The sequence below is a fragment of the Glycine max genome, chromosome 15 (assembly GCF_000004515.6).
Source record: "Glycine max cultivar Williams 82 chromosome 15, Glycine_max_v4.0, whole genome shotgun sequence".
Taxonomy (NCBI): domain Eukaryota; kingdom Viridiplantae; phylum Streptophyta; class Magnoliopsida; order Fabales; family Fabaceae; genus Glycine; species Glycine max.
The window spans coordinates 52880513-52906205 of NC_038251.2; the positions used below are offsets into that span (position 1 = coordinate 52880513).

The window sequence follows — 25693 nt, forward strand, 5'->3', positions numbered from 1 at the left end:
AGATTAGGGCGTGTGTCGTTTCTCTGATCTGAAGTAAGAGTCATGGAAATTCCAAACTCAGGCAACTAAAATCAAAGTAGTCACCTTCTTAGGCGGACTTCGTCCCTTCTTCTTCGGTTGCAAATACAAACCCATAACATCCTTAACCTCCTTAGAACTCCACCCTCCTTCTCTCAGAACCAAACATCATCCCTACATATCCCTCCACCCACTTCGATTTCCGGTGACAGTCGATGGCGACGTCGAGGCTATGTCGAGAGAAGCTGGGGGCGAAGCACTTGTTGGCAGCAGAGGAGTGGTTCTTGGCGATAGATCTTTGCTTCCTAAAAATGGGATCCAAGTCAGAGCGAGCGAACTCAGAAGTGTGACTCAGGTGGAACTGTATTTCTGAGTTGTAGAGGTGGGTTATGAATTTTTTCAAGAGTGCCGAGAATGAGTGACAAAATTGGTAAGAGAAGATGGGTTATGACTCACAAATTATTTCATCTTTATAGTATAATTTAAATGACAAAATTGGTAAGAGAAGATGAAAATATGAGAGACAAAGAATGAAAGTAAGAGAGTATGCTAATGTGTATGCTAATAATTTATATGCATCACAAAGCTTAATTAAAAGTTTGAAAGTATTTTCAGGGACCAAAATGTCAACAAGTAGTTCAATTCAGGACCAAAATGATAACAAATTATTAAGTTTAGAGATCAATTGAAAAATTCACCTTCTAACACGTGACAACTATTAGTTGTCACGTCATTACAAGAAATGTTACATAAACATAAACCTTAAAGTTAATGGAGTTGAGTTAACAATAATACTAATATGTCATATTTTTTATACATTTGTTGACAAATTTAAATTTTTTATTTTTGTAAAGATTAATTTATCAATCAATCTCACTCATACACTTTTAAGAAATAAAATAGATATTTTTTCTGTTTTTTTAACGAAGAAAATGAAAAAAAAGTGTAAAGGGCCCAAGCCCATTAGTTCCAAATTATTACATTCGCTCCATTTGCTTGTTCCTCTCGCGCAAGGGAGAAGCCGCCTCAGCCAGCCACTGCTTCTCGCTCTGTGAAACCTCAAAACCTTCTAAAACCCCTTTTCCTATTTCTATGCATCTTCTCCTTCTTATCTAATCCGTACTTCACCTTTAATTGCTTAAGTCCTATTCTCGCTGGTAACAAACCTTCTATTATAATATTTTTCTTTACCCCCTCACAAAAAAAAAAAAAAAAATGGAACCTTGAAGTGTCTAATTTTCGGAACTGAGTTTTATGTTTGATGATTTTTTCCATGTGGGTTTTGTGGGAATTAAGGAGATAATGAATGTTGTCGTCGTCGTGGTGGTTGTTATTATTTTGAATTCATATTTTTTTTTGTTTTTTTACGTGGGTTTTGTGGGAATCAGCTATCGGAAGTGGAAGTAACATGATGTATGGTACTGTTTGTGGTATAAGTTGAGACCTTTCAATTGGTTTCTCTGATTACGTGTTTTTTTTTCCTCTTTTGTTGGGGATATAAGCTTATTTTGGAAATTCTGTTTTGAATTGTTTGAGTGATGGTTGCTTTAGTTGCATGTGTTATTATGTTTCATTGTCTATGGCGTCATTGAGTTTACATTTATGGTGCTTTGCATACTTTTGAATTAGGTTAATGGTGGTTTTGTGAGATGGGTTATGATTGTTTGCATGTTGGATATGTAAAACGTACCATTTGTGTGCGCTTTATATTATTGTTCCTTTTGTCATATGTTGACATGGTTGTTTGGATTTTAGAAGGAGGAAATGGCTGGAAAATCGGGCAAGGGGAGGAACAGAAAAGGGTCCCATAATGCGTCCAGTGCTTCAGAACCTCCAGTCCATTCCAATGTTCCTGTGAAGGATAATGTGGAAGTCACTTTGGAATCAGCAAAAACTGATGCAGCTGATGCTGCAGGCAACTCTACTGTTGCCAATCCCGAGGTGAAGGAGAATGAAACAACAACTGAAGGGAGCCAACAAAAGCAGGGTAATGGGTTTGAGAAGTACTTGTACTGCTTTTATACATTTGCATTGGCATGTTTAGTAGTTAAGGTAGTTGAAGGTGAAACTGTCTATTGAGGTGCTACATGGTTTTAACCTCTTGATGCAAGAGGTGTTAGTTGCCAAAAAGTGGGTGCCTTACCAATGAGATGCTTGAAAATCAGAAAGTGAAATCAGTAAAACATTGACTATTTTTGCATGAAATCAGTAAAATATTGACTATTTTTGCATGAAATTTACACATAAGAAGTACAAAGAAGTAAAGAACATAACGACAAAATTACATTAAAGAAAAACAAAAATGTCAGAACATAAAATAAATTATAAACGAATTAAAATAACCACAGATGGTTGTGAAACATATGTAGTTAGAGAAATTACAAAATTCAAATCAACCAAACTCAAATTGATGTGCTGAATGCTTCAAATTGCATGTTGTTGTCACTAGTTGGGTTGCTGTCCCAGCTCACTGCCACTGCTGTGTGCCTTTGTGAATACTACTTGTGAAAACCCTAATCTTGAAAGAAATACAGTGCCATTTATTTGGGGTGGGTAGATGCCCAGCCAACTGGTATGCAGCTGTTTCTAAGCCGCACACTCATTTTTGAAGTGAAAGAAGCCTTTATGTGTATCTTTGAAGAAAAAGCAATCCTATTTTAGTGCATCTTTGATAATGATTTTTAATTGTTTAATCGTGGCCAACCACATTTAAGTTTGCATTGGTGCCTTTGTGTGATATTTTGGGTTGCCATATTAAAGTTGAAATTGCAACCACAATTATAATTTAAAACCATAGTTTGAGTGTTTTTTTGGGGAAGTCCCAAAATTGAATTCTGATGCCCATTCCGCAATTTAAAGTTGAAATTACAACCACAATTACTACTCCTTGTCCTTGCTTGGTGTTTGTTGATTTACTGCCGTAGAAGCTGCCATGTCATTTGACTAGACTAAATAAAAAAATTAATGGCATGAATCTCCCCTCATAAGTTTTGTGGAAGTAACTGAATATGTCCTATGGTTACTAAAATTCTGTCACGTTTTCATGTTCCAATTGAACACTTTCCTTTTTTATTATTCTCAAAGAAGAATATTTTTCTTTCTTTTTACCAAACATATGTGGATCCAATCATGATCTTCTAATTACATGGTATTATTTTCATATCATTTTCTAAATGACTGCAGAGAATAATTTATGCATTTTTTGTAACAGCAATTTCACCTGTGGATAATACTCCCAACTGTTTATTCCAAATTCAAAAGTCAAAGTAAAAAATTCTTGCAAAATTGAGTCTCTTTGAAACTAATTTAGGGTTCGGAATAACTTTGACAGACCATTGCTTACAGGTGCTGTCTGTGAACTAGTCCTATGTTTTCTAGTATATCTATTATTGTTTATGTTTCGTTGTGTTGTTTGTTCTTTTCGTTGACTCTTGTTACTAAATATTTTTTATCCTATGTTTTAAAATTTAAAATTACTAAGTTCATCTATAATGTAATTTTTGCAATTTCTGTTTTTTTTTTACATGAGAATGTATGCTTTGCCATATATCCTTTGATTTACTAATCATTATGTTTGATAATTTATTGGATTGTGCAAGTTTTCTCATGTTTTGTGCTATGCATTATGTTTGATAATTTATGTTGTTCAAATTTAGTCATGGCGAAAATTGCCAATTTAGTTAAACTGGTTTCATTCTTTTTGGTTATGGATATGCCAGAACTTCACCTACATTTAATGACCAACATTTCCAAACTTGATCATGCAGGTGATCTTCAACTTTACCCTGTTTCTGTTAAAACCCAAACTGGGGAGAAGCTTGAGCTTCAGGTGAGTTAACTTCATTGAGATGTATTGTCTGCAGCAGTACCTCTGGTGCTGCTATAGCTCTGATTAATAATATACTATATTTTCTGCCTTCCAAAAAAAAATTATTTCACATTGAGAGAAACTGAGGAATCAAGTGGTTACAAGATGATCTTGTCAGAGATCTAACTATTTCCATCATTTATTATTGATGTAAAATTGTTTGAACATTTAACTAATTATCATATCAGTTTATATCTTTTACTATTTCACATGAAGAAAAATTGAGAAATCAAGCTTCTTCTAACTTGTATAATTGATTCACAGTTGAATCCTGGAGACTCTGTCATGGATGTTAGACAGTTCCTCCTTGATGCTCCTGAGACATGTTTTATTACATGCTATGATTTACTTTTGCATACGAAGGATGGATCCACTCATCACCTGGAAGATTATAATGAAATTTCTGAAGTAGCTGATATTACTACTGGTGGCTGCTCCTTGGAAATGGTTCCTGGTATGTTAATGAACTTGCAGTAATATGATGATTAAACATTGGTAGATTATATAATATCATAAATCCTCTTTGGCTACATTAAGGCTGATAATTGGAACCAACTGTTTGGCCTATCCTAACTTTGTAACCTTTGTACCTCTGGTACTCAGAATTATATATATATTTATCTTTGCTGATAAAAATAAAATAAAATAAATAAATAAATCCTCTTTGCAGCATTTTATGATGATCGATCTATAAGGGCCCATGTTCATCGTACAAGGGAGTTGCTTTCCCTTTCTAACCTCCATGCTTCACTATCGACATCACTTGCCCTACAGAATGAGATAGCACAAAATAAAGGTGCAAATTCAGGAGGTATGGGATAGTTCTCTTTCCCTTTATTGAATTTTGCTGTAATTTGTTGATTTGTTATAATTCAGGAGGTATGGGATAGTTACTAGTTTGCTGCATTTCCTGGATTTATCAGATACCTTGAAACCTGAAGTTCCTGAGCTTGATGGGCTTGGTTATATGGAGGACATCTCTGGTTCATTGGGTAATTTATTATCGTCCCCATTGAAGGATATTAAATGTGTTGAGAGCATAGTGTTTTCATCCTTTAATCCTCCTCCGAGCTATAGAAGGTAACACAAGAAGCAATCCCTTTAGTTAATGTAATTTCATTGCCCTGTTTAGTGTATATGCTTCTAACAAGGCCATTTTGCGGTCTGTAGGCTTGTTGGAGATTTAATTTATTTGGATGTGGTCACTCTTGAGGGAAACAAATTTTGCATTACGGGGAGTACAAAAATGTTTTATGTCAACTCAAGCTCAGCAAACAATCTTGACCCAAGGCCAAGTAAAGCTACTTTTGAAGCAACAACTCTTGTTGCTCTCTTACAGAAGATTAGCCCCAAGTTCAAAAAAGGTAATAAAGTGTGATAACTCATTGTTTAGGACTTAAATTTTTCAAAAAATTGCTTCAACATCAAAATTTTATTACCATTTGTTCAATTTTGAAGCTTTCCGTGAAGTATTGGAGGGTAGAGCAGCTGCCCATCCTTTTGAAAATGTGCAATCTTTGTTGCCACCTAATTCTTGGCTTGGATTATACCCTGTTCCTGGTGAGCTTAGCCTCTGTCATTTTGTTTTATCAGCATTTCTTTTCAATTTTTTATGTTGTAATTTCTTTATCTGGACTTGATGATAGTTTTGCCTTTACTTTAGTGATAAATATATATTTTTCATATTTATTTTCTGTAGGAGTACATTAATTAAACATCTACAGTTTTGTCTAGTTAGCTTGGTAGTCTTCATGCATTGTTGTTATCATTTACTTCATCAGAAGCAAGGAAGTTATTCAGCCATTTTTGGCACAGGGTGCTACTGTCATATTTGCTTGATGAATAAATTTCAAGAACTATTTTGTTATAACAATGAGTCAAAACAGAATAACAGATGAAATAAACTTTGAAGTTTTCATTTGTGTAAATGGTCCTACATTGTAACTTGTTATGGATCTGAAAATTTATTGTTGATTAAGGATGATCGGGAAACTAAGATTGCTTTGTGTTAGTGTGTGATTATTAATGCTAACAACAGCTTAAGCTGAGTGTTGCTGAGATGAGAATTTCATGAATGATTTTCATACAAGCATAGATAATCTGAAATGAATTTGTTAAAGAAAAAGTTGGAGTAGTAACTGTTGACGAAAGCAATGTAGAACTGTTTCTAAGATGATTTGATCATGTAAGAACAAGACCAAAAAGGCGGCAAAAAAGTATTCAGCAGATGAGGAATAACTCAACAGTGAAGGTTTGAAGGAGATCAAGAAAAAGTTAAATTATTATCAAGGATAAGTAGAACCTTTGGAGACTTGCTTTTTGATAGAACATTTTTTTTTTGATTGGCGAAAGTAGATATATTATATAAATTAATGAAAGCAGTATAAGCGGTACTAATTTACAAACAGCCTAGCATCAACGAGAGCAGACCTATGGTTAGCTAATACAATATACAAAATAAGTATTAGAGTACCAAAGATCTGGCTATTAGCTAGGTAACCACCCACCCTCAAAACTGTACATTTTATATACTATTCCCCCCCCCCTCCGAGTACAAAAAACATCCCTAATACTGCTAGACCACGAGTGAAATGGGATATCAAATCCTCTTTCCAGGTTTTTAAACCAGGTCCAGCAGAAGAATAATGCATCCTCCATCAATTTATGACCATTAGAGCTTTCCAATTAGGAATACAATCCTATTCCTATGATGCCAAGTACACCAAGTGAGTGCGATCCACCAACTCTGCCATTGTTGACCCCCAAAACCATCAGAATTACAATTAGAAAATTGAAGGAAATGGTTTTTCGGAGTTTCTGAAAATTTTCGGACTCCCACCACAACGACAAGACTTTATCACAACTGAAAAATAAATGAGATGCATCCTCCTCATGACTTCTGCAAAAAGGGCAGCTAGCATCATTGATTTCCATGCCTCATCTTAAATTATCCCTTGTAGGCAATCTATCCCGAATTAATCTCCAAGCAAAGATTGAGGCTTTACTTAGGATTTTTAATTTCCATATTGCTTTAAACACTTCATCCTGAGTCATAGATGAGAAGGTTCTATTGAGAAGTATATAAGCATTTCCCACTGAATACTTCCCACTTGAATCCCCTCCCCAAGTTCAAGTGTCTTGTTGCTGTGTTTGTACTACTGAACCCTGTATATCATCCATAAAATTTGCAGCTGAAACTATTTCTCCCTCCGGAAAAACCTCCTCCACTACAGTTGCCATTCCCAACCCGTATTTGTTGTTATCCCCATTTGCTGAACATGTTGTTGTAAAGGTCAGCAGGTGGAAGTGTTGGTGGCTAGCGTTGACATGGTCTATTTGGCAGCAGCGGAACAACATTATCTTTTCTAATGACATATTCAATGCTAACAAAATCATGGATGATGCATTATTTTTATTATGGACTTGGCTTCGTAACTTAGAGAAGGATTTTGAGACAAGCTTTACCCATTGGTCGACCAATATTCGGTTAGCTTTTAGGAGTTAGAGTAGGAGTATCATGTTACAGTTGTGTTCAAATTATGTAATTCTGATTTCAGGCTTGGGTTCCTATCAAGACTGCAGCAAGTCTGATCTGGAACCTAGTGCTTGATATCAATATTTGTAAGCTTAGTACCTCTGGTACTCATTTAATACTACTTATACTTTTGCTGAGCAAAAAAAAAAAATGTTGTTGTTGAGAAATCTGGTACAGTCTTGGATACTTCACCTTCAGCGACACTCCCTCCTCCTTCCAAGCATCTTTCCAAAACAACACTTTTGAACCAGAACCTATTTTCCATTTTATGTCGCTATTAAACCAGCTCCCTTCCTCCGCTTGATTGCAAATGAAGCTCAGGTCCCTCCACCATATAGATTCTTTGTTAGATCTTCTTGTCTCATCCAAATTTTGCCAACCTTCGTATTTTGAATTCAAAACTTGTGCCCACAACTCACCTTGATGGTGAAACAAGTTCCAACTCCATTTCCCAAGTAAAGCATAGTTGAACTTCCTCAAATCCTGCCAACCTTCATATTTGGCATGCATATTGTTCCCCAGCTCACCCTGGTGATCTGCTGATCTGGGTTTCCTCCCCACAAGAACCACCTCTGTAGCTTTACCAACCTGTCTGCCACCTTCTTCGACACCTTGAAAAAAAAAAGACTAGAAAATTGGGATTGAGTTCAAGACTGACTTTATCAAAGTCAATCTTTCCCCGTTTGACAATTTTCTCTCACATTTTTTAACTACTGCATCCAATGTCTCACTATGCCCTGGGTTTGCCCCAATAGGGATACCCAAATAAGAAAAGGGTGCTTGCAACCTTCTGCAATTCAAGTAGCTGGCAGCATTGTTAATCCACTTTTCTGTCGTCCCAAACGCCCCAAAACTACTTTTAGCAAAATTGATCTTCAATCCCAACACTAATTCAAAACATCTCAGCATCACCTTGATTGCTTTGACATTCTCCATCGATGTTGTCCCAAAGAACACTGTGTCATCTGCATATTATAATATACTGATGTCTACATTATTACTCCCAACTTTAAAGCCTTCAAATATATTCCTTTATTGTGCTTTCCTCATCAAACCAGTTAGTCCCTCAGCAACAATGTTGAACAGAAAAGGGGCTAGTGGGTCCCCTTGCCTGAGACCTTACTGAAGAGTGAACTCAGCTGTTGGGCTCCCATTGACCAGAATAGAAATAGAAGCTGATTTCAGGCATTTTTCGATCCATGTAATCCACTTAGGACAGAAACCCATCCTCATCATATACAAGAGAAACTCCCAGCATACTGAGTCATTTGACCCATGTAGCTATTACCTTGAAGGAAAAAAAAGACTTTTGTTTTGTTTGTTTGTTGTTGTTTTATGATTTAGAAGCTACCTTTATAATGACATGGACTTATAGGGGAACCTTGTAATCAGGTTTCTAATATGTGAATTTCAGACTGACTTGATGTATTCTTAATTTGGTTTCATGTGTTAGCAGACCACAGACGTGATGCAGCCAGGGCTGAGAATGCTTTGACTCTTCTTTATGGCAATGAGCCAATTGGCATGCAAAGAGACTGGAATGAAGAGCTGCAGTCTTGTAGAGAATTTCCTCATACATCTCCTCAGGAGAGGTGCCTTTATTTTCTCTCATTCGTATAAATGGATTTGGAACTAGGTCTGTTTTGTAGTTTGGTTCGTCGGCAATAACTTATTATCATTGATTATCTTTGTTTCTTGTGTGATTTATTCATTGCTGTAGGATTTTGCGGGATAGGGCACTTTATAAAGTGACATCAGACTTTGTTGATGCAGCTATTAATGGTGCTATTGGAGTGATCAGTGGTTGCATTCCTCCGATAAACCCAACTGACCCTGAATGCTTTCACATGTTAGTAGGTCTTTTAAATCCTGAAACTTTATTTTCTTGAAATTCTAAATAGTTATTCCTGCATTTTACTAGTATATTATTTTAAAATGTTGAAAAGTAATGTCTAGAGGAAGTTGCATGTTAAATTTTTCTTTGGGGTAGGGGGTAGGGAAATAGGGAACTGAAGATAATTATTCCTTGGCGCAGAAATATTACTAGTGAAAAGCATGTTCATATACTTTGTTTGTATCTTTGATATTGCCTCTTTACCCACATGAGTTTTCCTTTGTACTTGGAATGCCTTTTGGCTCATTGCTGTAATTTATGTGATAGGTATGTGCACAACAATATATTCTTTAGTTTTGCTATTGATGCTGACCTTGAGAAGCTGCCAAAGAAACGTGTGGATGCTAATTCAAAATCTTGGAGCTCCAGCACTTTGCAAAGTTCTTCTGATAAAGATTCCATTCCACTTCATGGAGAAAGTCAGGTTCCTAATGGGGGTAAAGATGACAGTTCAAGTTCAGAAGATCTTAATGGCACAGAAATTACTCAAGATGTTTCTCCAGAAGCTCAGCTGGCTGAGAATGAGCAAGCCACATATGCTTCTGCAAACAATGATTTGAAGGGCACAAAGGCTTACCAAGAAGCTGATGTTCCTGGACTTTATAATCTTGCTATGGCTATAATTGACTACAGGGGTCATAGAGTGGTAGCTCAGGTGTGTAGTGAAGCACAAATTTACCTATTGCTGACTTCATCTTTTTTTTAATGAAAGTTTGGTTATAGTTCATAACATCAATTTGTCTAAGAAGCATAGATATGGCTTTTTGGTGTTTTAACTAATCCTTTATCCTTTTGAAGTTATTTGCTCCAAAATTATTTTGAATTGCAACTGAATGGATTAGAACTTGTCAAAACAGCTTCACAATGGTGAGAAAAAAGAATTAGGACATTCTGAAATGTATTAAGTTGGTTTTAAAACATGGAAAATCATTTGAATTTCTTATTTCTATTAGCTTATAGGATGAACATATGTTGTATATTATTTTTCTTCAGTTATTTTCTTTATTATTATATGAACTGATTTTATATTCATTTTGGTACATAAATATATTTTCAATATCTTTTATAAGTGCTCCTTTATATTGTCTGATTATTGTTAACTGTGCAGGATAAATGTTTGTGATGTACCAAATTGCTTTCTATTAATAATTCTAGATTGGTTATGAAGTCTATAGAAGTTTATGTTGTTTCGCTTTAGTTATGTGCTGGATTTGTACTTAAAATTCCTTAGTTTTGTAATTTGAAATCTCGTGAAATTCTCAATTTAAATTGTTGTTTTGATTTCAAATTGTATATTCTACTGTAGAGTGTCTTACCAGGCATTCTTCAAGGGGACAAGTCAGACTCTCTCTTGTATGGCTCTGTTGACAATGGAAAGAAAATTTGCTGGAATGAAGATTTTCATTCTAAGGTAAGGAAGAAGGGTGTGGCAGTTTAACATTGTCTGATTTGAGTTTTAAGCATTTTACTGAATACTTACTGTGGGTTAATTTGAATTGTAAGAAAATTTGTTGCTAGGGTAAAGAAAATAAGTATGTTTTAAATTGCATTATCTGTAAAGTGTAACTACGTTTTTTTTTTGCCGTGTTCTTTATCAATTGGTATTTTTTCTGTATCTCATGCGTTCCATATCAGATGGATTTTATTTTATGTCTGCTAAGCTTGTTTATGTTATTAGGTGTCAGAGGCTGCCAAATGCCTTCATTTGAAGGAACATTTAGTCCTTGATGGATCTGGAAATCTTTTCAAATTAGCTGCACCAGTGGAATGCAAGGGCATTGTTGGTGGTGATGACCGGTAATTATTTTTGAGTTAGTTGGTTATTTACAGTTTGTGTTTTGTTGGTGACATGCTACATGCTCTCTGCCGATTTCCTAATGCATCATTTGAAAGGCATAATTTCCAATTACAGGAAGATTTTGATTTTAACATCTCTAATCTATTTGTTTCTTTTATGTATTAACTCCATTCTGGCTATTTTTTTGCATGTTATTTATTGTTGAATATGTGCTGTTCAATGCTAGTACATTTGAAGTTAATTCAAGTTGTTATCTGTTGCAATGTTCTTAGTTTAGTTTATAATATCTATTTTTTCCGGTAGCCTATTGCCTGTTGTGCTACTTTTATGCTCTGATGCTTTGCCCTTTTTGTAACCAAATCAGACATTATCTTCTTGATTTGTTGAGAGTAACTCCTCGTGATGCCAACTATACTGGACCTGGTTCCCGATTTTGTATCTTGAGACCAGAATTAATTACTGCCTATTGCCAGGTAAGTACACTATGATGTTAAGAGTATTTGGGTTTTCTTTGTATTTTCAATTTTCAACAGCTGGCTCTTTGTGGGAACAGGCCCAAGCAGCAGAGGCATTGAAATCTAAGGAGAAGAATTTTCAAGAGGCAAACAGTTTGGCCACTGAATCCCAAAATGCTGCTGAAGCTGACCAGCTGGTAAATGATTCCCAAAATGCTGCTGATGCTGACAAGCTGGTAAGTGTTATAGCAGTGTTAACATATGTTTGTCCTTTTCTAATTTATGTTTATCTGAAACTAATGTTTTTATCCAGCTCTTCCTGCATTTATCTGATACCAAGTTGAAAACAAATTTGTTGAATTGCTTAAATGAAAATGCTTGTACATTTGTTTGAATGTTACTGCATGATACCATACTGCATACACTTTATCTATCCAGGTTCTGTGGGATCAAAAGTATGTAAAAGATATTTAGTAACTTGGGTGTTCTGTTGATGTATTCACATGAAGAATTACTGCTGGAATGGAAAAGCAGAAGCATTTATTTGAGTATTCTTGTTTGCTTGCCTTTTATGTTTATTTTTTCTTTATATTTTTCTATTTTTTTAAAATGGCTATCTTAACTGTATGATCCAACCTTTGGCTCTGATTAAAGATGGTTGTGCTTTTATGCTTGACTAGTTGTCTGGTTGAACAACCAAAAGTAATGCTGGTAAGGGTATTGTGTTTTCTGTATTTGACTGATTATTACTTTATGTCTGGTAGGAATATTGTCTTTGTGATTAAGTTCCTACAATTGCATGTGTAGACTGTAACTAAGTCTTTTACTTGCTTTTTGCAGGATTCAACAAAGGAAGAAAAAGCTGAGGATGTTAAAGAGCTTGCTTCTGTGATTGCCAAAGCCTCTGATGGTTGTGAGGATATTGTTTTTAATCCTAATGTCTTCACTGAATTCAAACTTGCTGGGAGTCCAGAGGTTTTTCTCCCCCTTCTTTTGCCTTTTTTTTACATCTAACTATAACTTTACTTTTTCTCTCTATGTAAACATTTGCCTCTTAGCACAATATTCTTACATTACTGCTTTTGATCACATTCACCAGGAAATAGCAGCTGATGAAGATAATGTTAGAAAAGTTAGTCAATATCTTACAGATGTGGTACTTCCAAAGTTTATACAAGACCTATGTACACTTGAAGTTTCGCCAATGGATGGCCAGACATTAACTGAAGCATTGCATGCTCATGGAATTAATGTTCGTTATATTGGCAGAGTAAGCACTGTGTATTTTGGTCAATTAAAGTACTGTTGTAATTATTCTTTTCGATGCTGATCAAGTGAATTACACTCCGTTTAATATATGTTGGTTTGCTTGCATACTTTTGATAATTCTTATATTACTTCTGATATGCCCACTTTTCTGTAAAGGTGGCTGGGGGGACTAAACATCTACCTCATCTGTGGGATCTTTGTAATAGTGAGATTGTTGTCAGATCTGCTAAGCATATTATCAAGGTGAGAAAAGCTCTTGTACATTAAGCACTACATTTACTCTTGATCTGCTGAACATAATATGAATCTTGATTTAATTCATGCAATTCAGTCCAATTCAGCAAGCTTTCTGATAAAATCACAGAGCAAAAGCCCGACACTCAAAACTAGTATTTTCTTTTATTTAAAAAAAGCAATGTTCTTCTGAATGTTTTTAAATATGCAAGGAAATAGTGATGTGGTATCTTTATGTTTTTTGGAGGGGCTGAACCATACAGTCACTATCATGCCCTGAAATTTAATTTTGCCTTTTTGACTATTTTGACTTCAATATTGTTTGAAGAAGGTTTATATTTGTTATCTAATGCGTTGTTTGACTTAAAAATGCTATCATCTAAATGTTTGTAATGTCCTATTATGTGAAAAATACATTTTATGCTATTTCTAATTATTGATCATGAATCTTATGATTAATGATCAATGATTATGAAATAGGCTTCCAATTCATGATTTGACTCCGGATTTGATAACCATGTTTTGTATAACTTGTGAGTGCTTGAGACTTAGTTTGCTAGTTGCCTAGTTCTATATTTTTTGGCCATTTGACTCATTATTTGATAACCATGTTTTGTATTGTGAGTGCTTGAGACTTTAGTTTGCTAGTTCTATATTTTTTGTCCTTATCGACTATGCATATATCTTATTCATGTTTTAGCTGATAAATGATAATTTTGTTTAACTGCTATAAGGTACTACTTGAGCATGAGAAACATGATATATTTTGATGTTGACATGATGAATCATTCAGAGTAGACAACATACTCTGAAAATAACTTTCTTAATCCACTTGCATCGAGAACATGATTGATATTTAAGATTGTGTTTCTGATCAGGATTTATTGAGAGAGACAGAGGACCATGATCTTGCACCAGCAGTATCTCATTTCTTAAATTGCCTATTTGGAAGTTGTCAAGCTCCCAGTGGAAAAGTTCCTGCTAATAGCACGCAGTCCAACACTCCTAAAAAGGCATGTCCTTTATGGCTGTCTATGAAGATAGCTGCAACTTAATTTGCTTGTTCTTTTGTGCTATGATTACTTCAATCAATCTGTGAACTTTTCCTTCTCCTTTTATTTGGGCTAGTACGGAACACATTCTGTTTTCTTGTCTAATTTTATAAGCGTTTAAGTTCCAGTTAATCAATCTATGGTCCTGTCTTTTTTATTTACAGGAACATGCAGGGCAACGGTCTCCAGGGAAACATTCCAAAGGGCTAGCTCGGTGGAAAGGCAGGGCATCTTTAAGAAAGACTCAACCTTTGTATGCAAGTATCAGCTCGGAAGCTCTTTGGTTAGACATTCAAGAATTTGCAATGGTTAAATATAAGGTATCAGCTATTACCTAACCTGAATATATAATATTAACCGGGACATTGAGGTTGGGTTTTTCTCATCCATTTAAAATAAGTCTGAAAGTATGTAAATTTTGTTATTTTAACTGTTTTTGGTTGAATGAGGGCTTACCTTGGCACAATAGTAAGGATGTAGGATTATATGTTGTGACCTAGAGGTCCTGTGCTCAAATCCTGGAAACAACCTCTGTGCATGCAGGTGTAAGGCAGTGCACATCTACCCTTCTCAGACCCCACTAGCAGGGGCATAGCTATGTGTTCTTTGAAGTCCCCAATTTCTTTATTCTCTTACATTTCACATGTAATTTCTTTTAGAAAATATGTATTTTTTTAACTAGAATATTTACAGCAATGTCTTTTTTATGCTTTGTATTTCTATCTTTTACACCCTAACTCTTTTGCTATACATTTGAACTTCAAATCAATTTGTTTCAGTTTGAATTGCCAGCAGATGCTAGGTCGCGTGTCAAGAAAATTTCTCTTATACGTAATCTCTGTCTGAAGGTAAGCACAAGACTGTTTACAATTTAGTCAGTGCACATTTGAATGTTTGTGATGTAAATAATTTTTATGGATTTTTCGTGTTCAGACTTTTCTAATCTTTAAAGAGTTCCAATAGCATGAAGCTCTTGAAAAATACCAACTTGGTGATCTTTTATATCATGTAAAATGTTATGGCTATCTTTTCCTTTTAATGTTGCAAACACCGTGATATTGTCTAAATTTATAATACATTCGGTATTTTAATCTCTCCAACTTTGCTCATCTGTTCAATGCATGCTTGCACTTGCTGTTGGCAAATATTTTTAAAATTTATTGGTCATGGTATGAATTATTGGAACTCTTATGTTGAATATAGTGCTTTTACCATGTTTCCATTAACCCATTCAATTTTGTAGCTGCTAAACTTGTGAGTGGGTTTTGCCATACTTGGTTTTCAGGTTGGTATAACTGTTGCAGCTCGTAAATATGATCTTAGTTCTGCAACTCCCTTCCAAACATCAGATGTCTTAGATCTCCGTCCGGTTGTCAAGCATTCAGTTCCTGCCTGTTCAGAAGCCAAGGAACTTGTGGAAACTGGAAAACTTCAATTGGCTGAGGTATTTACCATGCCTTGTGGTTTGGGTATTTTGTAGCAGATCATAGGCACTAACCTCTATGTTGCCATTGTAACAAACAACAAAAAAGGATTGAATACAATACACATTTATGTACCTATTTTAGGCTACGATGTTATTGGTACCTGTGGTATTCTTTTTTGGGTGTTAAATGTGATTCTACTTTTTGGGTGAAGTAGTGTAACTTTAACAGAAATCAAGATTTTGTTACTAGTGGGCTATCTTCTTGAAGTTGCACAAGAGTTGGTATAACTTCACTAGAGTTGAAGTAATTATGCTTCATAAGACAGAACTCTTAAATGTGTTCAATACTGTGATGTGATATAAATTTATAAATTATGGAGGCTTGATTTTATTTATTTATTTCATTTTTCTGACTGAATGTGTTAATGTGTAATTTATTGTTTGTTGCAGGGCATGCTCAGTGAAGCCTACACTTTATTCTCCGAGGCATTCTCGATTCTACAACAGGCATGAAATTCTGATCTTGTTTTGTTTTTTTTTGGATGACTTGTGCATAAAATAATTATTGTTACATGGGCTGCAGGTGACTGGTCCCATGCATCGGGAGGTTGCTAATTGCTGTCGGTATGTCAATATACCTGGATAATGAATGTGAATTGAATCTCATCGTTTTCAGTTGCCATTCCTTGTAAAATTAAAGATTTATTGCCAACATCTGTGTTCTTTGTTATAAAGTCTTGCTTGTCAAGTTTCAGTTGACATATTTGTATGTGGTATATTTAATCCCTATTGAAAATATTGTATTTCAGGTATCTTGCCATGGTTTTGTATCATGCTGGAGATATGGCTGGGGCTATTATGCAACAACACAAGGAGCTAATTATAAATGAACGTTGTCTTGGTCTAGATCATCCTGACACTGCTCACAGGCATTCCCTGTTCTATTGATCTTCTTGGTTCTTTCCCATAATATCTAGGGGTTGTATTGGAATCTTACGAATTAAAATGGGCCAAAAATATAAATTGGATAATCAAGTTACAGAAAAATTGGGATGTATGCATGGTTTTAAAAACTAGACTAGATTGGGAACATAACTGCCTGTTCAGATTTCTATAACCGAGATTAAAAGCCAGTGTCAAATCTATTTTTGAACCATTTGATCATTGTTTAACAAGTTCATTTTTTTTAATGTTTTGAACCTATTTTGAATTCATTTGGTTTTTTGGTCTTTTCCTTTTCCTGGTTGATTAAAGTTGTTAATTTCATTCTTAACTCCAAGTTTTTGAATTGCTGCTTTTCATGATTTTATGCTTGGTATTGTGTACATCTTTAAAGTTTTGGCTTACTAGGTGTGTCATGAAGCAATTTGATCATGTATGAGATAAATTTCAGTTTTTGTGAATGATTTACTTATTTACTCACTCTTGCCATATATATATATATATAGTTATATTATTTTTGTGAATGGTTTACTTATTTACTCACTCTTGCCATATATATATTTATATTATTTTTGTGAATGATTTACTTATATTCTCACTCTTACCATGTATATTCACAAACCTAGTTCTACCCTTGGTTGACCACAATCTTGAATCTCTCCTGTAATCAGTTCAAGGACCGGTCCGGTCTTCAAAACATTAAGTGTATGTTATAAAAAAGTATGGTCTAGAACAGTTTGTGATATTTAATACTGTTGTTGCAGTTATGGAAATATGGCTCTGTTCTACCATGGCCTTAACCAGACAGAACTTGCACTTCGCCATATGTCCCGTGCTTTTCTATTATTAAGTTTGTCATCGGGGCCAGATCATCCTGATGTTGCAGCAACATTTATCAATGTTGCAATGATGTATCAGGATATAGGAAAGATGAACACAGCTCTTCGTTATCTGCAAGAAGCTTTAAAGAAGAATGAAAGGCTTCTTGGCGAGGAACATATTCAAACTGCTGTTTGTTATCATGCTCTGGCTATTGCATTTAATTGTATGGGTGCTTTCAAGCTCTCTCACCAGGTAAACGTGGTGGTAAAGTTGATTCCTGATAGTAGCAATACGTGGTTAATTGATTTTGGCATTTGGTTTGACAGCATGAGAAGAAAACATATGATATACTTGTCAAACAACTTGGTGAAGATGATTCAAGGACACGGGATTCGCAGAATTGGATGAACACATTTAAGATGCGTGAGCTGCAGGTATGTGTACACTCCCATAACTCACAGAATTATACATTCTTATATGGCATCAATTTACTGGCAGTACTTAAAATGTATTTCTCGAGAGACTTGGAAATTTTAAGAGATTAATATTGTAATAAGGGGAATTAGGCAATTATCACATCAAATCAGGTAACTAACACCGGAGGGAAGAGGAAGATAGTGTTTTGGGTGTAAGTGAGATAGAGATATTTTACGAAATGACAATGAAGATATGGCAGGAGGCTCAGTGTCCAAGAGGGAGAAGAGTGGGCTTCTAGGTTAGCTGGTTAGGTGGGTTTGGGCGTTATACTTTTATGAAGGCTATCAAACATATCAATATGTATTCCTCAGCATTCCTATATTTTGTGAGCATTTGCAGACAGGTTGAATTACCTGACATTGTCTTAGGTAATTTTCATGTTAGTAAAATGCGGATGTTTTGGATTACAGACTTTTTTTTATATTTTTTATTTTCTGTGAATTATAAATGACATTGAAAATGAACGTCTTTCATTGTAGTCATGTAGTATTGACTATTGACATTTCACAACTTGTTTTGGCAGATGAATGCTCAAAAGCAAAAGGGTCAAACTCTGAATGCAGCTTCAGCTCAGAAGGCTATTGATATCTTGAAGGTACCCTATATTTTTTTGGTCTAGTTTATTTTTTGGTCAAAACTTCTCTACTATCTCATTGGTTCCATTTTTTTTTCTAACATTTCATAGGTTTGCAACACTCTCAGTGTATTTTCTTTTTCTTAGAATTTTATTTCCTCGAAAAAAAAAACAAAAAACAAAACATATGACTATAGAAGCTTCCTAACATGCTAGAGATTATTACATTTTGTTCCAATTCTATATTTTGTCATTTCTTTGGTATTTTAATTCCTACTGAAAAAATTCATTTTATATTACAGGCTCATCCCGATTTGATGCATGCATTCCAAGCTGCCGCAATTGCTGGAGGATCTGGAAGTTCAGGTGCATCTGCTAACAAATCCCTCAATGCTGCAGTAATGGGTGAGGCACTTTCCAGAGGAAGGGGAATTGATGAAAGAGCTGCACGTGCAGCTGCCGAAGTCAGGAAAAAGGCTGCAGCAAGGGGCCTGTCGGTTCGTCCCCACGGTGTACCAGTCCAATCCTTGCCACCCCTTACCCAACTTCTGAATATTATAAATTCAGGTGTGACTCCAGATGCAGTGGACAATGGGAATGCAGACGGAGCAAAGAAGGAAGCAAATGACATTCCTCCAAGTGATTCAATTGATGCCAAGAAAGGCCAAACAATGCCTGTGCAAGAACAGGAACATGCTCCAGTTGGATCACATTCTCCGGTTGGACTAGGCAAGGGCTTGTCATCATTGGATGCTAAGAAACAAAAATCGAAACCAAAGGCTGGGGCTTGAAATTTTGAACTGTAAGCTCTGGTAGTTGGCAATGGTAGATTTATTTGAGATCAAATATTCTTTGTGAGATGGTTGGATTGACCAGTACTTTGCTCAGTTTTTTTTTTTTGAAGAGTGTTGTAGCGATCAGAAATAATTTTGGCGCCTTTTTTTGTCCTTTCTCTGTAGATTTGGTAGATTTAAATATCCACATGGAATGCAAGTGACAGTGATCAAGTGCATTTTTTGTCTGGTCAATTACTGATAATCTTTCAGTAAATTATATATTTGGGGATATAGGGTAACGACGATCATTTTGATAACGAACCCTTGCATCTGTAACAAATTTAATTGATGCTGAATTGAGGCAAATTCAATGCATAATCTATCCTGTAGAATTTTTTGCTGCAATTTTTGTATGACATTATTATCATTAATAAAATGTTGGTATTGTCTGTGAATTGTTTGATCTTGAATATATAAGCTTTTCAGCACGGGTTTGGTGCCTATATTTATCTAGTTCTAGTGTTAAATTACTTAAAAATATTTCACAAGTGACTTGTTTGAGTTTTGTTGGGGTAAACATGTTTTGAAATGAGCTTGATTTGTGTGTATGATGACGTTGTATCAACAATATACTGATTATTTATTCCTGTATAGTAAGATTTGAAGTTATTTGAGAATGAGATTATCCTATTCAAATTGATAGATATTGTATCGAATTGTATGAATTGAATAGGGAATTTTAAGATTCTAACAAGTCATTTGTCAGCTTTTTGTGTTTTTGTTCGTGGCGATATGTTTCCCATGGTTATTGTATATGAGAAAGTGGTTGAATAATTGAATAGATTGTTAATTTGGTCCCTAATTGATAATCGTTTGTTAAGTTGCTTTAAATGGCTAAACATATAATTTAGTCTCTCTATATGTTTTAGATTTTCAATTTGTTTCTTATATGTAAAAGTTTATTAAATTTGTCCTTGTATGCATAAGCGTTATCGGTTTGGTACCAACTTCCATTAACATCCTCATGCCTTGTAAATTTGGTCCTTATAAATGTGACATTCTTAATTTAGTCTCTGGATATAATAGCACATTCTTAATTTGGTTCCTAATTGAAAATTTGCTATTAAAAATGTTTTATACGTATATTTAAGGGAATTAACGGTTAATGTATGATGACAAAGACCAAATTGATAACATTTACTTGTTGGGACTAATTTAATATGTTAGTTTTACATATAGGAACCAAATATATAGATTAAATTACATGTTTAACCTAATAAAATTAATTATGTTTACGTGATTGATATTGTTCGACTTAAAATGTATGGGTTTTTATCGTTTGCTGTTAGATATTGAGACTAGTTTGAAATTTTATATGATAACCTTAATCTGGTGCATATTTTTGTTTCCAATCAAATACTTACACATCAGATTCGTCACTTTTTGCACTTACATTTTAATTTCGTACTAAATATCTTTTCTCAATCTTAAATCATGTAAAGCAGAAACCTAACTAAATGGTCTGTCATTTTTCCTATCATTTGATGCCTGTGAAGAGACATGAGAAAACTGTTTAATATTTGTTCTTCATGTCTTATTTTGTTGCCTGAAAAATAAGATAATGATGGAAAAAACAAGACACAAGTTCACAATGTTACAAGCATCATGCATGTCCCAATTCACATGATGTTGGTCTTAGTTATTGTAATGTTTCTTTACTATCTCTATTTGGATCTTTCTTCTTTCTTTTCTGCTATAAGTTTAATTAACAAATCAATTTTTGTAGTTAGTTTCTGACTATCAGAATTCATTTTGCGTTGGTCATTCCGTGATAAAAAAATTCAAGAAATTTAATTAGAATAAATTAACAGTATAAATATTTCTTTATATTATGTTTAGTCATGAATTGTCATGTAGGATAAAATTGATAATTTTTATAATAATTAGTTTAAAAATTTATATATATATATATATATATATATATATATATATATATATTTAATTTGTTGACAGTGTAGAATTTTTACACTGACAGTCTTGTTATAATGATACAAATAGTAAAAATACTTTTAACATTAAGCCATATATTAGTCCAAAAATTGAATTCTTGAAAATAATTTCAGATTTAATTCTGTTTTTGAAGGGACTAGTTTCAACTTATACAAAACTATGTTTCTTTAAGGTGGCTCTTTCCAATAACAATTATGTTTGAAATGAAGAATTTAATTTTAATATTTTTTATATTTACGATCAATTACATATTATTATGTATGATAAGATCGATGATTTCTATAATAATTGTTTGAAAAGTATATTTATGATTATTTCTAATTAGTTGATAAAATATATATTTTTTATATTGGGTAAAGTTAAACCCTTGTAATGAATTAGTGGTTTTTCAAGCTTGATGGAAAAATTGAAATACTTATGATTCCTTTAACAAGAGATCATATAAGATTGTATTCTAACCGGTTATAAACATTATTTTAAGTAATTTGGATATTTTTTATCCATAAGAATCAAAATAGATTCTAAGAATTTACAACGATTCACACATTGAATCAATTGAACTAGATTTTCTTACTAACAATTTTTCCAGATATTGATAACATAATTACCTAGTTGTTATTAAGTTCAAAAATCAAAGAAAGTAAAAGTTGAAATAATAATTAAAAGGTGAATGAATCACGGTCCGAAACTGCGTACATTTCAGTTAAAAACGTGAAAGTTACATATACTTACTTTATGCCTAGTGAAAAATCACGTCGTATCTCCACGTGGGACAGAACATGCTAGAATTTGTGAAAATTGTGTATAGATGTGAACGTCAAAGCTGACTGAAAGATCATAATTTTTAGTTTCAAAAGCAATCTCTATAAATTTCAGTATTGAACATTGTATTGAAGTTTGTTTCAGATAATTCTTTAACCCAACAAAACTTCTCATATGAAAAAAAAAATGAAAAGCTACATGACTCCTGCTAAACATGCTAGGACTTTATGGTCCTTAGATCAAACTATGAAGAAAGAAAAAGGGAAATAAATGAAAAAAAAAAATCACCTCTTCCTAAACTCACATCAGACAAGTGTCAGCATTATTTTATATAATTACAATTGCTTACTTTGGCACACTAAAAAATCTTCCATCCTTTTGCTATCTACATGTAAATAAATCAGGCACAAGTTCTAGTGTAATGCTTCTCATTCCTGGTACATTTGCACTTTGCCTTACGATCGGAGAGTATCTGCATGAGGTGAAAGAAATTTAGTTAGACTATATGACTTTGGTGGAGTTTAATGCGTTTATTCTCTTCAGAAATTATGGGAAGATTTATACTTCTCTTGTACCTGAACTTGTTGTTGCAGGTCCTTAATGTGCTCAACTGCCAAATCTAACATATCTGCTGTGCTTGTTGGCTGCCAAGGGAGGAATTATCAAGTTATCATCAAATTTCAAAGTGCAAGTGGAATTTCAATGAAAATCAAATTTCAATTGTTCAATTACCTTTTCTGATCTTGGAAAAAGGTCTTGCAGTTTCTTGATTCTTTCACTAATTCTTGTTCTTCTCTCCTGGTGATCATAAATAAAAAAAACAGTTGAGTTGCATGGTCTTGTTAGAATGGAATTTGACTAACTGGCTACTATAGATTTATAATTGTTAAATGTGATAGAACTTTACCCTCTCTGCAATGCTTCTTGGGTGAGTGGCAAAGCCTCTTTTGGCTCGAATTTTATAAGGAACAGAACCTTGAATTTGAAGAAACATCTCTATGGATGACATCTTAGTAGAAGAGCTAGGTAGACTCAAATGGTGAGTCAAACCATGATTTTGATAGCTGAAATCTGTTTCCTGATGATGATAACAACAACAATTTTCAGTGATCAACAGTGAAAAAAGTTCAATTGGTCAATTGGTTGAATGTGCATTCATAAAATTTGTTACGTACCTGAGATTCCAAACCATTTGAAGTGGAAAACATGATTTCATCTTCATTTTCTGTTTTGGGGGCATTGAATGCAGAACTTTCCCAGAATTCATTGGTGAAGCTAGGTATGTAACATTTTGAGCTACCGTTGTCATTTACTAGGTTTCTACTTTGATCATAATTTTCTTCTAGGCTTTCATTTCCATTTTCAGCTATTTGTGGTGGCATCTGTTTCAAGCATGAAGATGATCTCGATGAGAAAGTAAGAGAACTATGCAACCCACTAGTTGATGCGGTGGCTTGTCCATTTGAAACATCATTGTCTTTAAAGCTTCCTACTTCTCTCAATGCCGCAAGATCTATAATAAATAGAAAAGTTTTCATTAGTCATAACATCAAAACTAATGTCTTTTTTATTATTATGTGCAATTGGGTATGCATACACATGTATAGAGCCATATAGTGAACATATTTAATGAGAGATAAGAGAAGTCAATTTTGATAATACAACCCTCACAATGATCTACTCAAATCTGATTTTGACTATTTAATTTGATTCTTTAATTAAGATTAACAACTCTCATACTCTTGCCGTTTTACCTCTCACCTAAATATGCTTCCCATTCTCTGCAAGAATAATATGAAAAACTAACTCCCAATTACTGTACTCTAATTGCATCACAACAGAAAATAGGGATGTGATTTGATTTAACAATAAGTATCTTGCAAGGTGTAGTTAATTCTGAATATTTCAACAATATATGGTGTTGATTTTGAGACTGATTAGATAGAGCATACATGTTTCATTTTTCACAAGACTGTGAAAGGAAAACCATAGGAAAGAAGACTAAAAAAAATAGCTAGCAAGCAAGACAAAAAGCATACCATTTTCAATGGAGAAAAATCCAGCAGGGGAGCTCTTTTGCCTAAAGAGATTGGAGCAATTCCTGACACCCATTTTAGATTGAATGGAGTCCTCTGAAGCCATGGAGTTCACCGCACCAAAAGAGCCATCAAAAGCACTGATAGAAGCAATGGAAGAACCATTTGGCAAGCCTTGAATTTGCTGAGATTGGTAAATTAACTGAGAGCCACCATAAGAATAACCATTCTGCTTTGGTGGTCCTTGTGGAACAGATTGCCCTATTTCCTGCTTCACAGGCTTGCCTCCAAATTCTTGCAAAGGTTCTGAGTTACTCCATCCAATGTTGGATGGTGGCATTTTGGACAACATGGTCTCCATTTCTGAACTCGTGGATGGAAGATAATGCTGCTGCTGCTGCTGATTCTCACTTGTGAATGGTTCCTCATTGACACAGCCATGAATGGTGTTGTCAATAAGGCTTGCCAGCATTGAGCTTGGAGCAGAACAGTACCTCAATAGTCCAGAATTGGATTGGTGACAGTGTTGTTGTGGATGTCCAATACTTGAATCCATGTCTTGGTTTTTCCATAGCTGATACTCCACATCTGAGTAATTGAGAACAGGACTATACATAACACTCATCTTTGCAATTACCTGAAAAAATCATCATTGTAATTGTAAATTATAATTCCTCTATATAATAGCTAGCTAAGTAAATGGTAGTATATTAGTATTGCCTTGGTGAGGTTACTATGCATGATATATCTCAAAAAATTATGCTTCCAAAGGAAAATTCAAACTATATGCTCAACCTTTTTTTTCCGAGTGCAAACATCTTTCAAGTGTTAAAAAAAAAAACATGTTATTTCATTGATGACAAAACAACATTTCAGATGAGAATTTTTCTTGAATTCTGTGCCTACTGCAATTAAACTAGTTTTGGGGACTAGAAAGCTCAGAAAACCTTGAAAGGCACAAAGGGCATACGTGTAACTCAAATCTTGGCTGATTCAAATCCAAGTTTCTTCTTGTCTTTCAGCTCCTTGAGTCTGTCCCTGAACTCAAAAGCATACACACGAACACAGTTGAGATAGAGGAAGAAAATAAAGAGTTGTGAGAGTAGAAAGCAGAGATTATTATTTTGTCTTGCACCTTTGACATATTTATGCAGTTTCATGTTCAGTAACAACCCTTGTGATTCCACAAAAATAACGATTATACCTTGACGACACAAGGGGGGTCCATTTGCCGTTGACCACTAAAGTCATTGAATTAGAAATAATCAAAATCTTAGTCTTGGGATCAAATTTGGCTTTGCATATGGAATGGTGAAAGTGGATAACAACATATTTTTTTTTTTATTATTAGACTTTCTAATTTCATAAGATTAAAGTATAAAATAACGACATAGATGTACTAATTTAGAAAAGCAGGCAGTGTCACGTCATTTTTATGTAAGTTAATAACTTGTTGAAACTATATAAAAATATTTATATAATAGTTAAAATAAATATACACACATTGAGATACTAATAAGTACTTGCTAGCTTTTTTATTCTTTTGGCCAAGAGTATTAACTTAGAATCAATATTAATTCTTTCCAGATAATTAAAATAACTTTTTGCTTTTCTAACCAAGTTTCTTCAATATACACGATTAAGATTTAAATCTCTTTTATGTTCAAGAGACTCAATTATATGAAAATTGCATTTCACTTTGCTGGTACATAACTTGCTAATAGTAGGAACAATGACTTTGCTTA

At 34.2% G+C, this 25693-nt stretch overlaps 2 protein-coding genes across 5 annotated transcripts; one reads left to right on the forward strand and one right to left on the reverse strand.

The window, feature by feature from the left end:
- Nucleotides 1-968: 968 nt before the first annotated feature.
- LOC100785880 (clustered mitochondria protein) lies at nucleotides 969-19545 on the forward strand. Of its 2 annotated transcripts, none has more exons than XM_006598187.4 (29): nucleotides 969-1175; nucleotides 1774-2005; nucleotides 3786-3847; nucleotides 4151-4340; nucleotides 4557-4697; nucleotides 4810-4966; nucleotides 5057-5250; nucleotides 5345-5446; nucleotides 8875-9013; nucleotides 9142-9270; nucleotides 9583-9970; nucleotides 10622-10726; nucleotides 10994-11112; nucleotides 11478-11586; nucleotides 11667-11804; nucleotides 12409-12543; nucleotides 12668-12838; nucleotides 12994-13080; nucleotides 13950-14084; nucleotides 14288-14443; nucleotides 14903-14971; nucleotides 15409-15567; nucleotides 16000-16056; nucleotides 16133-16173; nucleotides 16359-16478; nucleotides 17256-17565; nucleotides 17640-17747; nucleotides 18314-18385; nucleotides 18667-19545. In XM_006598187.4, exons 2-29 carry the CDS (start codon nucleotides 1783-1785, stop codon nucleotides 19153-19155), a joined length of 4305 nt encoding a protein of 1434 aa, XP_006598250.1. In that variant the 5' UTR covers nucleotides 969-1175; nucleotides 1774-1782; the 3' UTR covers nucleotides 19156-19545. The 2 variants fall into 2 exon arrangements, with proteins under 2 accessions (XP_006598250.1, XP_003545968.1); XM_003545920.4 differs by having other exon boundaries at nucleotides 1006-1175; nucleotides 8878-9013.
- A 2446-nt stretch (nucleotides 19546-21991) lies between these two features.
- LOC100785696 (transcription factor bHLH130) lies at nucleotides 21992-25103 on the reverse strand. Of its 3 annotated transcripts, none has more exons than XM_006598189.3 (7): nucleotides 24896-25103; nucleotides 23952-24585; nucleotides 23088-23425; nucleotides 22820-22990; nucleotides 22645-22710; nucleotides 22488-22556; nucleotides 21992-22384 (listed from the first exon to the last, which is right to left on the reverse strand). In XM_006598189.3, exons 1-7 carry the CDS (start codon nucleotides 24914-24916, stop codon nucleotides 22313-22315), a joined length of 1371 nt encoding a protein of 456 aa, XP_006598252.2. In that variant the 5' UTR covers nucleotides 24917-25103; the 3' UTR covers nucleotides 21992-22312. The 3 variants fall into 3 exon arrangements, with proteins under 3 accessions (XP_006598252.2, XP_014622874.1, XP_014622875.1); XM_014767388.3 differs by having other exon boundaries at nucleotides 22477-22556; nucleotides 24896-25069; XM_014767389.2 differs by having other exon boundaries at nucleotides 22477-22556; nucleotides 24919-24934.
- Nucleotides 25104-25693: the final 590 nt, after the last annotated feature.

Coding starts and splice junctions, on each gene's coding strand:
- LOC100785696 (XM_014767388.3), bottom strand. CDS start 24,916: ATGCCCTTTGTGCCTTTCAAG. Junction 22,711..22,819: donor CAAGAAGCATTGCAGAGAGG/GTAAAGTTCTAT, acceptor TATGATCACCAG/GAGAGAAGAACAAGAATTAG. Junction 22,385..22,476: donor CAAGTTCAGGTACAAGAGAA/GTATAAATCTTC, acceptor CACCTCATGCAG/ATACTCTCCGATCGTAAGGC.
- LOC100785880 (XM_006598187.4), top strand. CDS start 1,783: ATGGCTGGAAAATCGGGCAAGGGGAGGAACAGAAAAGGGTCCCATAAT. Junction 9,971..10,621: donor GTCATAGAGTGGTAGCTCAG/GTGTGTAGTGAA, acceptor ATTCTACTGTAG/AGTGTCTTACCAGGCATTCT. Junction 16,174..16,358: donor GAGGTTGCTAATTGCTGTCG/GTATGTCAATAT, acceptor ATTGTATTTCAG/GTATCTTGCCATGGTTTTGT.